We start from the raw sequence: 15,159 nt of genomic DNA on the forward strand, positions 1-15,159 counted from the left end.
CTTAATTTTATTTTTTTATTTTTTATTTATTTCACCTTTATTTAACCAGGTAGGCTAGTTGAGAACAAGTTCTCATTTACAACTGCGACCTGGCCAAGATAAAGCATAGCAGTGTGAGCAGACAACACAGAGTTACACATGGAATAAACAATTAACAAGTCAATAACACAGTAGAAAACAAAGGTAGACGAATAGTTACAATTTTGCAGATTAACACTGGAGTGATAAATGATCAGATGGTCATGTACAGGTAGAGATATTGGTGTGCAAAAGAGCAGAAAAGTAAATAAATAAAAACAGTATGGGGATGAGGTAGGTGAAAATGGGTGGGCTATTTACCAATAGACTATGTACAGCTGCAGCGATCGGTTAGCTGCTCAGATAGCTGATGTTTGAAGTTGGTGAGGGAGATAAAAGTCTCCAACTTCAGCGATTTTTGCAATTCGTTCCAGTCACAGGCAGCAGAGTACTGGAACGAAAGGTGGCCAAATGAGGTGTTGGCTTTAGGGATGATCAGTGAGATGCGCGTGCTACGGATGGGTGTTGCCATCGTGACCAGTGAACTGAGATAAGGCGGCGCTTTACCTAGCATGGACTTGTAGATGACCTGGAGCCAGTGGGTCTGGCGACGAATATGTAGCGAGGGCCAGCCGACTAGAGCATACAAGTCGCAGTGGTGGGTGGTATAAGGTGCTTTAGTGACAAAACGGATGGCACTGTGATATACTGCATCCAGTTTGCTGAGTAGAGTGTTGGAAGCCATTTTGTAGATGACATCGCCGAAGTCGAGGATTGGTAGGATAGTCAGTTTTACTAGGGTAAGCTTGGCGGAGTGAGTGAAGGAGGCTTTGTTGCGGAATAGAAAGCCGACTCTTGATTTGATTTTTGATTGGAGATGTTTGATATGAGTCTGGAAGGAGAGTTTGCAGTCTAGCCAGACACCTAGGTACTTATAGATGTCCACATATTCAAGGTCGGAACCATCCAGGGTGGTGATGCTAGTCGGGCATGCGGGTGCAGGCAGCGATCGGTTGAAAAGCATGCATTTGGTTTTACTAGCGTTTAAGAGCAGTTGGAGGCCACGGAAGGAGTGTTGTATGGCATTGAAGCTTGTTTGGAGGTTAGATAGCACAGTGTCCAATGACGGGCCGAAAGTATATAGAATGGTGTCGTCTGCGTAGAGGTGGATCAGGGAATCGCCCGCAGCAAGAGCAACATCATTGATATACACAGAGAAAAGAGTCGGCCCGAGAATTGAACCCTGTGGCACCCCCATAGAGACTGCCAGAGGACCGGACAGCATGCCCTCCGATTTGACACACTGAACTCTGTCTGCAAAGTAATTGGTGAACCAGGCAAGGCAGTCATCCGAAAAACCGAGGCTACTGAGTCTGCCGATGAGAATATGGTGATTGACAGAGTCGAAAGCCTTTGCAAGGTCGATGAAGACGGCTGCACAGTACTGTCTTTTATCGATGGCGGTTATGATATCGTTTAGTACCTTGAGTGTGGCTGAGGTGCACCCGTGACCGGCTCGGAAGCCAGATTGCACAGCGGAGAAGGTACAGTGGGATTCGAGATGGTCAGTGACCTGTTTGTTGACTTGGCTTTCGAAGACCTTAGATAGGCAGGGCAGGATGGATATAGGTCTGTAACAGTTTGGGTCCAGGGTGTCTCCCCCTTTGAAGAGGGGGATGACTGCGGCAGCTTTCCAATCCTTGGGGATCTCAGACGATATGAAAGAGAGGTTGAACAGGCTGGTAATAGGGGTTGCGACAATGGCGGCGGATAGTTTCAGAAATAGGGGGTCCAGATTGTCAAGCCCAGCTGATTTGTACAGGTCCAGGTTTTGCAGCTCTTTCAGAACATCTGCTATCTGGATTTGGGTAAAGGAGAACTTGGAGAGGCTTGGGCGAGGAGCTGCCGGGGGAGGAGCTGTTGGCCGAGGTTGGAGTAGCCAGGCGGAAGGCATGGCCAGCCGTTGAGAAATGCTTATTGAAGTTTTCGATAATCATGGATTTATCGGTGGTGACCGTGTTACCTAGCCTCAGTGCAGTGGGCAGCTGGGAGGAGGTGCTCTTGTTCTCCATGGACTTCACAGTGTCCCAGAACTTTTGGAGTTGGAGCTACAGGATGCAAACTTCTGCATGAAGAAGCTGGCCTTAGCTTTCCTGACTGACTGCGTGTATTGGTTCCGGACTTCCCTGAACAGTTGCATATCACGGTGACTATTCGATGCTATTGCAGTCCGCCACAGGATGTTTTTGTGCTGGTCGAGGGCAGTCAGGTCTGGGGTGAACCAAGGACTGTATCTGTTCTTAGTTCTGCATTTTTTGAACGGAGCATGCTTATCTAAAATGGTGAGGAAGTTACTTTTAAAGAATGACCAGGCATCCTCAACTGACGGGATGAGGTCGATGTCCTTCCAGGATACCCGGGCCAGGTCGATTAGAAAGGCCTGCTCACAGAAGTGTTTTAGGGAGCGTTTGACCGTGATGAGGGGTGGTCGTTTGACTGCGGATCCGTAGCGGATACAGGCAATGAGGCAGTGATCGCTGAGATCCTGGTTGAAGACAGCGGAGGTGTATTTGGAGACGTCAGGATGACGTCTATGAGGGTGCCCTTGTTTACAGAGTTAGGGTTGTACCTGGTGGGTTCCTTGATGATTTGTGTGATTGAGGGCATCTAGCTTAGATTGTAGGACTTTAGATTTTAGGGGTGACAAGTGAGATATACCTGGTGGAACGCGTGCTACGGTAATATAAGTCGCCAATGTTAATAATTTAGATGTTAGATGACCCGTACTTATGTTTACATTTTACCAAGATCAAATGAGTCTATAGTAGTTATTTTTTTAATCATGTAGTTTACAATATCTCTATGGTTATTACATAAGGTTTAAACACGTTCTATGGATGCTGATGTCATAGAGTGGTTTGAGGGGGCAATCAGAGTGAATGAGAATAAACATGCATTTCATCATTCTAAGATCAGTCCTAAACGTGTATGCCTTACTGCGACATTGCAGCATTATGGTTTGTATTTCCTGTTTTATTTTATTACAGTTATGTAACGGATGTGAAATAGCTAGCTAGTTAGCGGTGGTGTGCGCTAAATAGCGTTTCAATCGGTGATGGCGAGACATTGAAGTCGTGGTTCCCCTTGCGCTGCGGCTTTTGTGGAGCGATGGGTAACGATGATTCGTGGGTGACTGTTGATGTGTGCAGAGGGTCCCTGGTTCGCGCCCGGGTATGGGCGAGGGGACGGTTTAAAATTATACTGTTACATTGATGCTGTTTACCCGGATCACTGGTTGCTGCGGAAAAGGAGGTCAAAAGGGGGTGAGTAACACGGCTCTTAGTTAGCGGTGTTCGCGCTAAATAGCGTTTCAATCGGTGACGTCACTTGCTCTGAGACCTTGAAGTAGTGGTTCCCCTTGCTCTGCAAGGGCCGCGGCTTTTGTGTAGCGATGGGTAACGATGATTCGAGGGTGACTGTTGTTGATGTGTGCAGAGGGGCCCGGGTATGGGCGAGGGGACGGTCTAAAGTTACACTGTTACAAGTACATGAAAACAGTGGGGATTACAGAAACAATTATCAAATTAAATTGCAGGCTAAATGTTTTTAAAAACAAGAAAACATACATTTAATATGGATTCACAATGGGGCTAATATCCACTCAGAATAAACATGATCCCTTTTGATTACATTTATGGGTATTTCAATCCAATATTAGTTTATAGTTTGTTCGGTTATCCTACAGACACGACACATTGTGACATGGTACTTGAAGAAATGGAGGTTATTCGTTTAGTACACTGTTTAGATTGAGCACATCTAAGCGAAGTCTATACTGAGTCATGACAATATAAACGGATGGATGCGTGGCCATTCTATATATTGGCTGATTTGTCGATCTGGAGTGTAGGTCATTGTTTTGAAAGCGTTATGAAATGTGATAGTGTGAAATCCTGTATCTCCAGTGACAATAATTCTATAGCCTAGTTATGATGCGTTCACACGATGTCCAGATTTTCACAGGCAGACCATTTACAAGTTAAATCATGAGAAATGTATTTTACCAACTGATAGAACATAGGCTTTCACCAAATTGATTTTTATTTCTGGGGTGGATTATCCATTTAAACTGTATAGTGGATTATCAGTAGGTTGCCTCCCACTTTTCTCAACGTCATTTGGAAAGTCAGAGTGAAAGTAAAATAGTTCAACTGCGAACCAAGACGGGGTAAAATACAGATTGTGTAAATGTAGAAATAGCCTACTTAACATGTACCGTGCAGTAACTGAAAAAGAAGGACAGATTTTAATTGTGATTAATGACTGTATTTGTAATTTTACGACAAGGCTGATCTCTTCCTTTTGTTTTCAATGTCTGTTCTGCCTCTGGTGACTCAACTGCTTTTTAATTTGAAAGTGTGTTGCTGAACTCAATCGAATTTTCCCTGTTTAAAAGAAAAGTATTGGCCTTAACATTTTTAAAGAGAAATTACAATTTTGCTTGTTTGCAACAAAAAAAAACGGACAAAATAATAGTTTGTCAGAAGCCCTGAATTAGCCTGGATGTACTGTACACTCTAAAAAAGTGAAGGATTGCTGGAGGATCTTGTAAAGGCAGATTTCCTCCTCTTCGTCTGAAGAGGTGTAGCAGGGATCGGACCAAAACGCAGCGTGGTAAGTGTCCATATCGTTTATTATAAATCATAAACTAAACACTAAGAACTACAAAACAATAAATGTGACCATGAACGAAAACCAAACCGAAACAGTCCCGTGTGGTGATAAACACAGGCAAGGAAACAAACACCCACAAGCCAACATTGAAACCCAGGCTACCTAAATATGGTTCTCAATCAGGGACAACGAAAAACAGCTGCCTCTGATTGAGAACCATATCAGGCCAAACATAGAAATTGACAAACATAGAAAAACACAGACTGCCCACCCCAACTCACGCCTTGACCATACTAAATAAAGACAAAACAAAGGAAATAAAAGGTCAGAACGTGACAGATCCTTTAGGGGTTCTTCAAATTGAAACTGTGGAGAACCTCTATAAATTCTTCGAAGAACCCCTTTTAATCGATCCTCAAATAACCTTTTGGGGTACAATCTTTAACTCGCCCTCCAATATTATTAATAATAATGCATAACAATAACAACAAGAACACAATATTTCAGTTGCCAGTGTTTATGATTTTAGTGGCAAAGCACAATTTAAAAATCCAAAGATGAGTAAAATTCCGATCCGAGCCCCAAGTCCAATGAATATATCCTCTATCGTGTTGATGTTCTCCGTATCCATAACCAGAATGCTGGTGATCGAACAGGTTTCCTGTTACATTCAGGTGTAGGGAGGGTGAAGTGTGTAAATCCCAATTATACAGATGATAAAAAAAACATGCATGGCATTCTTCATACCTTGTATTTTGTGGTAAATGTGAATGACACAAAAAAAAAAGTTCACTTTTGATTATGTTTTTTATACAAATCCCCTGTCCATAATGTGGTGGCCTCTGGGATTTTTATTGACGAGGTAAGGGAGGCTGCTGTGATTGAGTCCTATAAGGTTTTAGAGAACCCAAAATGAACTGTAGATGATACATGTGATCTGCATAACATACCAATTGTACATACCTTTGTGTACCTCCTGGTCAGTATACCTGCAGACTCCCACACACACAAGTGAGAGGTATAGTCATCTGCACCCAATGCAGCTATAGCCTTCAACATATTCTTACCTCTTTGTTGATTTGATATACAGAATTTTAAAAAGGGAGAAAGTGTCAAACAGCAGCGCCATTTCTACAAATATGAAAAGATAGAGGGTATGATCATCAAACAATATCAATTTAGATCATACAAGGGAGAAACCTTACCTTATTTTTCAGTTAAGTGCCTGCACCTGCTGTCATCTCAAATTTAAATCCAAATGTTTCAGTTGGGCAGTTCCTGCAAGAACCCCCACAAACTAAGGAGGTTTCTGAGGAGGTCCCAATTTTATCCCTGATGTCCTTACACAGCTCTCTGGTCTTGGCCATTGTGGAGAGGTTGGAGTCTGTTTGATTGAGTGTGTGGACAGGTGTCTTTTATACAGGTAACGAGTTCAAACAGGTGCAGTTAATACAGGTAATGAGTGGAGAACAGGAGGGATTCTTAAAGAAAAACTAACAGGTCTGTGAGAGCCGGAATTCTTACTGGTTGGTAGGTGATCAAATACTTATGTCATGCAATAAAATGCTAATTAATTAATTAAAAATCATACAATGTGATTTTCTGGATTTTTGTTTTAGATTCCGTCTCTCACAGTTGAAGTGTACCTATAATAAAAATGACAGACCTCTACATGCTTTGTAAGTAGGAAAACCTGCAAAATCGGCAGTGTATCAAATACTTGTTCTCCCCACTGCGTGTGTGTGTGTTTGTGTATATATATGTCATGAGTATACAAAAAACATTAAGAACACCTGCTCTTTCCATGGTATAGACTGACCAGCTTAATCCAGGTGAAAGCTATAATCTCATATTGATGTCACTTGTTAAATCCACTTCAGTGCATTTGAATTGGAGGAGACAAGTTAAAGAAGGATTTTTAAGCCTTGAGACAATTGAGACATTGATTGTATGTGTGCCATTCAGAAGGTGATTGGGAAAGATAAAATATATATTTAAGTACCTTTGAACAGGATGTGGTAGTAGATGCCAGGCACACCTGTTTGTGTCAAGAACTGCAATGCCGTTGGGTTTTTCATGCTCAACAGTTTCCTGTGTGTATCACGAATGGTCCACCACCCAAAGGACATCCAGCTAACTTGACACAACCGTGTGAAGCATTGGAGTCAACATGGGCCAGCATCCCTGTGGAACGCTTTCGACACCTTGTAAATTCCATGACAAGACAAATATAGGCTTTTTTGAGGGCAAAGTGTATATGTATATATGTGTGTGTGCCCTCACCACCTCCCCGTAGGCTGTCTCGTCGTTGTTGGTAATCAAGTCTACCACTGTAGTGTCGTCTGCAAACTTGATGATTGAGTTGGAGGCGAGCATGGCCATGCATACATGGGTGAACAGGGAGTACAGGAGAGGGCTGAGAATGCACCCATGTGGGGCCCCAGTGTTGAGGATCAGTGGGGTGGAGATGTTGTTTCCTACCCTCACCACCTGGGGGCGGCCCGTCAGGAAGTCCAGGATCCAGTTGCACAGGGCGGGGTCGAGACCCAGGGTCTCGAGCTTAATGACGAGTTTGGAGGGCACTATGGTGTTAAATCCTGAGCTGTAGTCGATGAACAGCATTCTTACATAGATATTCCTCTTGTCCAGATGGGTTAGGGCAGGGTGATTGTGATTGTGTTGTCTGTGGACCTATTGGGGAGGTAAGCAAATTGGAGTGGATCTAGGGTGTCAGGTATGGTGGAGGTGATATGATCCTTGACTAGTCTCTCAAAGCACTTCATGATGACGGAAGTGAGTGCTGCGGGGCGATAGTTCTTTCTCTCAGTTACCTTAGCTTTCTTGGGAACAGGAACAATGGTGGCCCTCTTGAAGCATGTTGGGACAGCAGACTGGGATAGGGATTGATTGAATACGTCCATAAACACACCAGCCAGCTGGTCTGCGCATGATCTGAGGACGCGGCTGGGGATGCCGTCTGGGCGGCAGCCTTGCGAGGTTTAACACGTTTAAATGTTTTACTCACGTTGGCTGCTGTGAAGGAACGTCCGCAGGTTTTGGTAGCAGGCCGTGTCGGTGGCCCTGTGTTGTCCTCAAAGCGAGCGAAGAAGTTGTTTAGTTTGTCTGGGAGCAAAGACATCAGGGTCTGCGACAGGGCTGGTTTTCTTTTTGTAGTCCGTGATTGATTGTAGATCCTGCCACATACTTCTCGTGTCTGAGCCGTTGAAATGCACTTTGTCTCTATACTGACGCTTAGCTTGCTTGATTGCCTTGCGGAGGGAATAGCTACACTGTTAGTATTCGGTCATGTTTCCGGTCACCTTGCCCTGATTAAAAGCAGTGGTTTGCGCTTTCAGTTTTGCGAGAATGCTGCCATCAATCCACAGTTTCTGGTTGGAGAAGATTTTAATAGTCACTGTTGGTACAACATCACCGATACACTTGGTTATAAACTCGCTCACCGAATCAGCATATACATCAATGTTGTTGTTCGACGCTATCCAGAACATATCCCAGTCCACGTGATCGAAGCAATCTTGAAGCGTGGAATCAGATTGGTCGGACCAGCGTTGAACAGACCTGAGCACGGGCGCTTCCTGTTTTAGTTTCTGTCTATAGGCTGGGAGCAACAAAATGGAGTCGTGGTCAGATTTGCCGCAGTCGGTCCCTCTCCTTGTTCGGTGACGTCGACCGCTGAGCACTGCCCGATCTTCTAGCCATCACTGATCCATTTTTCATTTTCCATTGGTTTTGTCTTGTCTTGTCTTACTTCACACCTGGTTCCAATCCCATCAATTACATGTTGTGTATTTAACCCTCTGTTTCCCATCATGTCCTTGTCAGAGACTTTGTTTTGTGTGTTTGTGTATTATGTATTGGTGTGCGACGGGTTCTTGTACCCACTTTTATTTATTATGCAACTTTGGTTTTGGAGTTTTGTGAAGTCTATTACACTACTGCATTTATACCAAGTTTGATTATCCTACGCCTGACTTCCCTGCCACCTACACACACGACATTACAGCGAGGGATCCAGAATTTTCAGAATTTTTCACGCATTCGATATGCTGATAAAATTTAGGGAGCCTTGTTTTCAGTTTAGCCTTGTTAAAATCCCCAGCTACAATAAATGCAGCCTCAGGATATGTGGTTTCCAGATTACATGATGTTATTTCAGAGCCGTCGGTGTCTGCTTGGAGGTGGAGACATGATGCCTAGGGGGAGGTTGGGGTGGAGACATGTTAGCTGGATGGGGTTGGGGGAATGGGATGGGAGGTTGGGGGTGGAGACATGTTGGCTGAGTGAGGTTGGGGGTGGAGACATGTTAGCTGGTTGGGGTTGGGGGAATGGGATGGAGACATGTTAGCTGGGTGGGGTTGGAGGAATGGGATGGGAGATTGGGGTGGAGACATGTTAGCTGGGTGGGGTTGGAGGAATGGGATGGGAGGTTGGGGTGGAGACATGTTAGCTGGGTGGGGTTGGAGGAATGGGATGGGAGGTTAGGGTGGAGACATGTTAGCTGGGTGGGGTTGGGGGAATGGATGGGAGGTTGGGATGGAGGTGTTAGCTGGTGGGGTTGGGGGATGGGAGGTTGGGGTGGAGACATGTTAGCTGGTTGGGGGAATGGATGGGAGGTTGGGATGGAGACATGTTAGCTGGTGGGGTTGGAGGAATGGATGGGAGGTTGGGATGGAGACGTGTTAGCTGGTGGGGTTGGAGGAATGGATGGGAGGTTGGGATGGAGACATGTTGGGGGATGGGAGGTTAGGATGGAGACATGTTAGTTGGGGTTGGGGGAATGGGATGGGAGGTTAGGGTGGAGACATGTTAGCTGGGTGGGGTTGGGGGAATGGGATGGGAGGTTAGGGGGACATGTTAGCTGGGTGGGGTTGGGGGATGGGATGGGAGGTTAGGGTCGAGACATGTGCTGGGTGGGGTTGGGGGAATGGGATGGGAGGTTAGGGTGGAGACATGTTAGCTGGGTGGGGTTGGGGGAATGGGATGGGAGGTTAGGGTGGAGACATGTTAGCTGGGTGGGGTTGGGGGATGGGAGGTTAGGGTGGAGACATGTTAGCTGGGTGGGGTTGGGGGATGGGAGGTTAGGGTGGAGACATGTTAGCTGGGTGGGGTTGGAGGAATGGATGGGAGGTTGGGATGGAGACATGTTAGCTGGGTGGGGTTGGAGGAATGGGATGGGAGGTTGGGATGGAGACGTGTTAGCTGGTGGGGTTGGAGGAATGGATGGGAGGTTGGGATGGAGACATGTTGGGGGGGAATGGGATGGGAGGTTAGGATGGAGACATGTTAGTTGGGGGAATGGGATGGGAGGTTAGGGTGGAGACATGTTAGACATGTTAGCTGGGTGGGGTTGGGATGGAGACATGTTAGCTGGGGTTGGGGGAATGGGATGGGAGGTTAGGGTGGAGACATGTTAGCTGGGTGGGGTTGGGGGAATGGGATGGGAGGTTAGGGTGGAGACATGTTAGCTGGGTGGGGTTGGGATGGAGACATGTTAGTTGGGGGAATGGATGGGAGGTTAGGGTGGAGACATGTTAGCTGGGTGGGGTTGGGGGATGGGAGGTTAGGGTGGAGACATGTTAGCTGGGTGGGGTTGGAGGAATGGATGGGAGGTTGGGATGGAGACATGTTAGCTGGGTGGGGTTGGAGGAATGGGATGGGAGGTTGGGGTGGAGACATGTTAGCTGGGTGGGGTTGGAGGAATGGGATGGGAGGTTGGGGTGGAGACATGTTAGCTGGGTGGGGTTGGAGGAATGGGATGGGAGGTTGGGGTGGAGACATGTGGTGTTGGGGGAATGGGATGGGAAGTTGGTTCTTTACTCTTCTTTTAGTTAGTTTTCTTCTGAGTGGCAGACCGTGGGTAAAATGTATGTATATACATTATGGAATATAATTTTATATGAATTTAAATATTGTACCTGTAACCCCCTCCGCCCCCTTCCCCAATGAAGAAAATGACAAATAAATATAAGGTTGGTAAGAAGAAAACAGTTGTCATGATATTAGCTGGAGCTGTTTTCTAATTAATAATAGTTAGGAAAAAAACTAGGAATTGTATCTTTTTCTATTGCATCGGTAAATTATTGTTTAGTGAGTTAATTTGTATTTTTGTGTATGTGTTTGTGAGTCAGAGAGAGGAGCGTCAGAGAGAGGAGCGTCAGGTAACCTAGCGGGATAAGAGTGTTAGGCCAGTAACCGAAAGGTCGCTGGTTCGAATCCTTAAACAGACAAAAACATTCTGCCGATGTGCCCTTCAACAAGGCCATTAATCCTAAGAATATTTGCTAAATGTATAATCAAATTAATTGCCAGGGTTAGAGGTTTCAAGCCTGTTATATTTATATGGGCGTTAGCATACCACAGAGATCCTCTAAAAGTATGTACATCTAAATAATGGCGTTTGAGGGGGCCAATCAGAATGAATGAACATGCTCTGCATCATGCTAAGACGTGTATGCCTTACTGCTTCACTGAAGCATTATTGTTTGTATTTGGGGGGTTTTATGCAATAAAAGTAGAGTTACAATTACATGAAAACAGTGGGGATTACAGAAACAAATTAATCAAATTAAATTGCAGGCCTAATCTTCTTTTAAGAAAACATACATTTAATATGGATTCACAATGGGGCTAATATCCACTCAGAATAAACATCCCTTTTGATGACCTTTGGTATTTAAATCAAATTGTAGCTTGAAGTCTGTTTGGTTATCCTACTGACACAGCGCATTGTGACATGGTACTTGAAGGAGAAATGGAGGTTAATAAATTAGTTCACTGTTTAGATTATAGCATTCATTTAGATGTGCTCACTTTGTCATTTATTTATATAAATATAAATAAATGACAAAGTGAGCACATCTAAATGAATGCTATAATCTAATCAGTGTACTAATTTAGTACGGACTTGGCTAGTTAAATAAAGGTTAAATAAAGGTTACACATATATATAAATGTCGTAAAAAAATCGTATTTACAATGATGGCCTACCAGAAGGCAAAAGGCCTCCTGCGGGGACAGGGGCTGGGAGATATATATATATATATATATATATATATATATATATATATATATATATATATATATATATATATATATATATATATATATATATATATATATATATATATATATATATATTGGAGATTGTCGTGGAAATTTCCTCTATTTACCAAATCATGAGCGCAAACCACACACAAGTCAGAGTTAGTTATCAAAGTCCATCTTTAATTATATGAGCTCTATCACAACCCTGTGACTCTCAGAGAAATCCATTCAGTGTCTATCAATGAATTCTCTGAGAGCCCCTTCCACATTGCAATAGCATTTTGACTTTCAACAGTTCAGTATCTCTAATGAAAAGTTGAGAGTCCCAACATAATGGCAAATGGGATCCTTTATAGCAAAGATACACAGGATAAGACAGCATCGGCATAATTCATTGTTCAGCTTTGTCTCCTTTCTCAAACTCAGAACCATAAACCAATCCTCCATATCAACAGGCATATATCAAATCCATCCTATCTTGACAAGATCACAGAGACACACTGACTGGCACACAGACATTGTGGAGCCAAGAGATACACGCTTGATGATCCCTTGACCTCTCCCCTCTCTGCGGCCCATGCAACTTAATCTTGACATAGAACAGATACTGTAACCCTGCCACAGTATTATACAAAAATAACATTCTTGATGAGAAGTAACTTACAAACATATGATGAATATAAAACATCTTACCTATGTTACCCACCAATTCTGATTATTCCCTAACAAGATTTTTATTTGAGTTCCCTTTTTTCCATGAACCTGGTAGCACATGGTGAGTATTCTAGTTGTCCAGCTGTCCAGGTAATAATTAAATAAGGGTATTTTATAAATCTGCCAGACACCAGTTTTAACTTGCAAACAGAGTTTTTGATGAGGCACAATCTATTATTCTTGTTTACCAGTTGTATATCCACCTCGCATGTCTATTTTACTACAACATTTTTGACTATTTCTGTTAAGGACTCATAGATCCACTAATATTCCAATTAGTTTTGATGAAGTCTTCAGGTCAGTTCATCATACTCCGTAACTCTTAAGAATTTAACAAATCCGTTGTGTGTGTTTTCCACTGAATAGGTGAGGATTGACAAACCATGGAACAGTTTGAAAGCTTGATATGGACTGTAAGTTAAACATTTCTGTTTTGCACATTTTGTGGCATGGCATGTTTCACACAGCATAAATTCCTGGCACTACACAGTAAGCTCAATTCTTACACACCATGGGGGGTGCCACCTCACTGACGGAAACTCCACCTGGTCCTACATAATTATATTATATTTGAAATTAGATTATATAGGTTAGAATTGTGCTAACTAGTTCTGTATGTTTTATAAATACACATCAGTTTTGATTTGGGGAATTTGTTGACATTTTTTCTACTTCCAGAGAACTATTATATTGGTGCTTGAAAGCATTGGATCCTGTATTGCATGTGGTAGAGCCGAGTACAGAATAGGGGAGGAATGTTGTCCCATGTGTCCACCAGGTAAGGAACCTGTCTTTACATCATCACCAGAGGTTCATAAATGATCAACACCAATAGAAAAACATGACATTGTGTTTCTCTTCCCCAGGAAATCATGTACATAAGCATTGTACAAAATTCACCACTACCTCCTGTGTGTCCTGTATTGCTTTTACATTCCTTGATGAGCCCAATGGTCTCATGAAATGTGCACCATGTTCCAGCTGTGATTCAGGTGAGTTCTACATTTATAACAGCCAGACATTAATACTGACATCATGTGCTACAGGCTGTCAGATGTGATTTATGATTGACATTTGACTGGCTTAATATGTTTGCTTAAGATAATGAATTAAATGTGTTCTCCATAGATTTGGGTTTGAGGGTGAAACAGCCATGCACATCACAATCAGATGATTTTTGTGAGCCACAGGAGGGGTTCTTTTGTTGGTTCTCAAACAAAAATGGTTGTAAAATAGCCCAGAAACACAGAAGCTGTAAACCTGGTCAATACATCCATCACACAGGTTGGTCTCCTTTCAAGTATTCAACATGATTTTGTCATGATTTCTAATGTGCCAAGTTATTCTACTGAATTAAAAGTAGCTGATTGTTTGATTGAAATCATTAGACAATTAAAATCCAGACTTAAGATTAGTACATGGGGAAAGTTTAAGTACGATGGTCACAAGTTTGTTTTGGGAAGACAATTTTTATATATTTTTATTTAAACTTATATTTTAAACCTCCATTTGTGCAGGAACAACATCTACAGATACTGTGTGTTCTGACTGTACCGGTGATACCTATTCAGATGGATCATTAGCAGCCTGCCAGTCACACACTGGGTAAGTGTGGCTTACACAAATAGTTTTTACCCTAAATACAAATTTACCAAACACAAATCTAAAACTGAAAGATGTATCACCAAGTTATAAATTAATCATTCATGGCCAGTATTGATCTGTTTATAGATGTGAATCGTTGGGACTTCAGGAAATTAAACCAGGAACTCATTGGTCGGATTCAGAGTGTGGATCACTACTATCCCATTCCACAGCTAGAAGCACAATTGGTGCCCTGGCAGTTGCCATTATATTAGCTGGAGGGGCTTTCTTTTTAATAATCGTCAGAAGAAGGTCCAGAAGGAACCTTAACAGCCTCTGCTGTTAAGACTGCTGAACAATTCATGAAATGGCCACCCGGACTATTTACATCCCCCCTTTGTTTTTACACTGCTGCTACTCTCTGTTTATTATCTATGCATAGTCACTTTACTCCTACCTACATGTACAAATGACCTCGAATAACCTGTACCCCCACACACCGACTCGGTACTGGTACCCCCTGTATATATTGGGGCGGCAGCGTAGCCTAGTGGTTAGAGCATTGGACTAGTAACCAAAAGGTTGAAAGTTCAAGTCCCCGAGCTGACAAGGTACAAATCTGTCGTTCTGCCCCTGAACAAGGCTGATAGAAATTAGGCTGTCATTGAATATAAGAATTTGTTCTTTCTTTCTAGTTCAATAAAGAAAATAATTATTGTTATTTTATTGTTACTTTTTATTTAAAAAATTATATTCAGTAAATATTTTCTTAACTATTTCTTGAACTGCATTGTTGGTTAGGTTGTATTCGCATGTGTCCAATACAAAAGTGTGCATTATTTTTTGCTGTTTGACAAATAAAAATGTGATGCTCAATTTAAAAAAAGTCCTAGGCCACTAGTGAATTCATTCCAGCAGTAGCCTAAATTAATTGACATGTCATTCCATGAGATGGCGTGCAAGTGTAACAGTTACAGCCACACTCAAGGACTTTACTCTGTTCTAGGTTAACCCTGGAGGTGAGATTAAATAGGCAGGTCAGTCTGTTTGGTTGTAGCATTCTGATTGGCGATTACAACAGTATGTCCAATTGCCGTAAGTGTT

General features: G+C 42.9%; 3 protein-coding genes across 3 annotated transcripts in view; all 3 read left to right on the forward strand.

Moving 5' to 3' along the window:
• The window catches only part of LOC112235187 (tumor necrosis factor receptor superfamily member 14), an 85,458-nt gene that overhangs the window by 45,902 nt on the left and 24,397 nt on the right, over positions 1–15,159 (forward strand). The gene's annotated exons all lie outside the window — the stretch shown is intronic.
• LOC112235190 (tumor necrosis factor receptor superfamily member 14) overlaps positions 4,203–15,159 on the forward strand; it is a 79,587-nt gene continuing 68,630 nt past the window's right edge. Inside the window, exon 1 of the mRNA XM_042299720.1 lies at positions 4,203–4,246. The gene's annotated coding sequence lies outside the window, so the exon portion shown is untranslated. The remainder of the gene's footprint in view (positions 4,247–15,159) is intronic.
• Positions 12,409–14,445, forward strand: LOC112235188 (tumor necrosis factor receptor superfamily member 14-like). The gene is made up of 6 exons (XM_024403594.2): positions 12,409–12,884; positions 13,150–13,249; positions 13,338–13,463; positions 13,600–13,755; positions 13,989–14,076; positions 14,203–14,445. The coding sequence occupies exons 1-6, from the start codon at positions 12,855–12,857 to the stop codon at positions 14,399–14,401; spliced, it is 699 nt and encodes a 232-aa protein (XP_024259362.1). The 5' UTR covers positions 12,409–12,854; the 3' UTR covers positions 14,402–14,445.

The sequence above is a fragment of the Oncorhynchus tshawytscha genome, linkage group LG16, assembly GCF_018296145.1.
Source record: "Oncorhynchus tshawytscha isolate Ot180627B linkage group LG16, Otsh_v2.0, whole genome shotgun sequence".
NCBI classification, from domain to species: domain Eukaryota; kingdom Metazoa; phylum Chordata; class Actinopteri; order Salmoniformes; family Salmonidae; genus Oncorhynchus; species Oncorhynchus tshawytscha.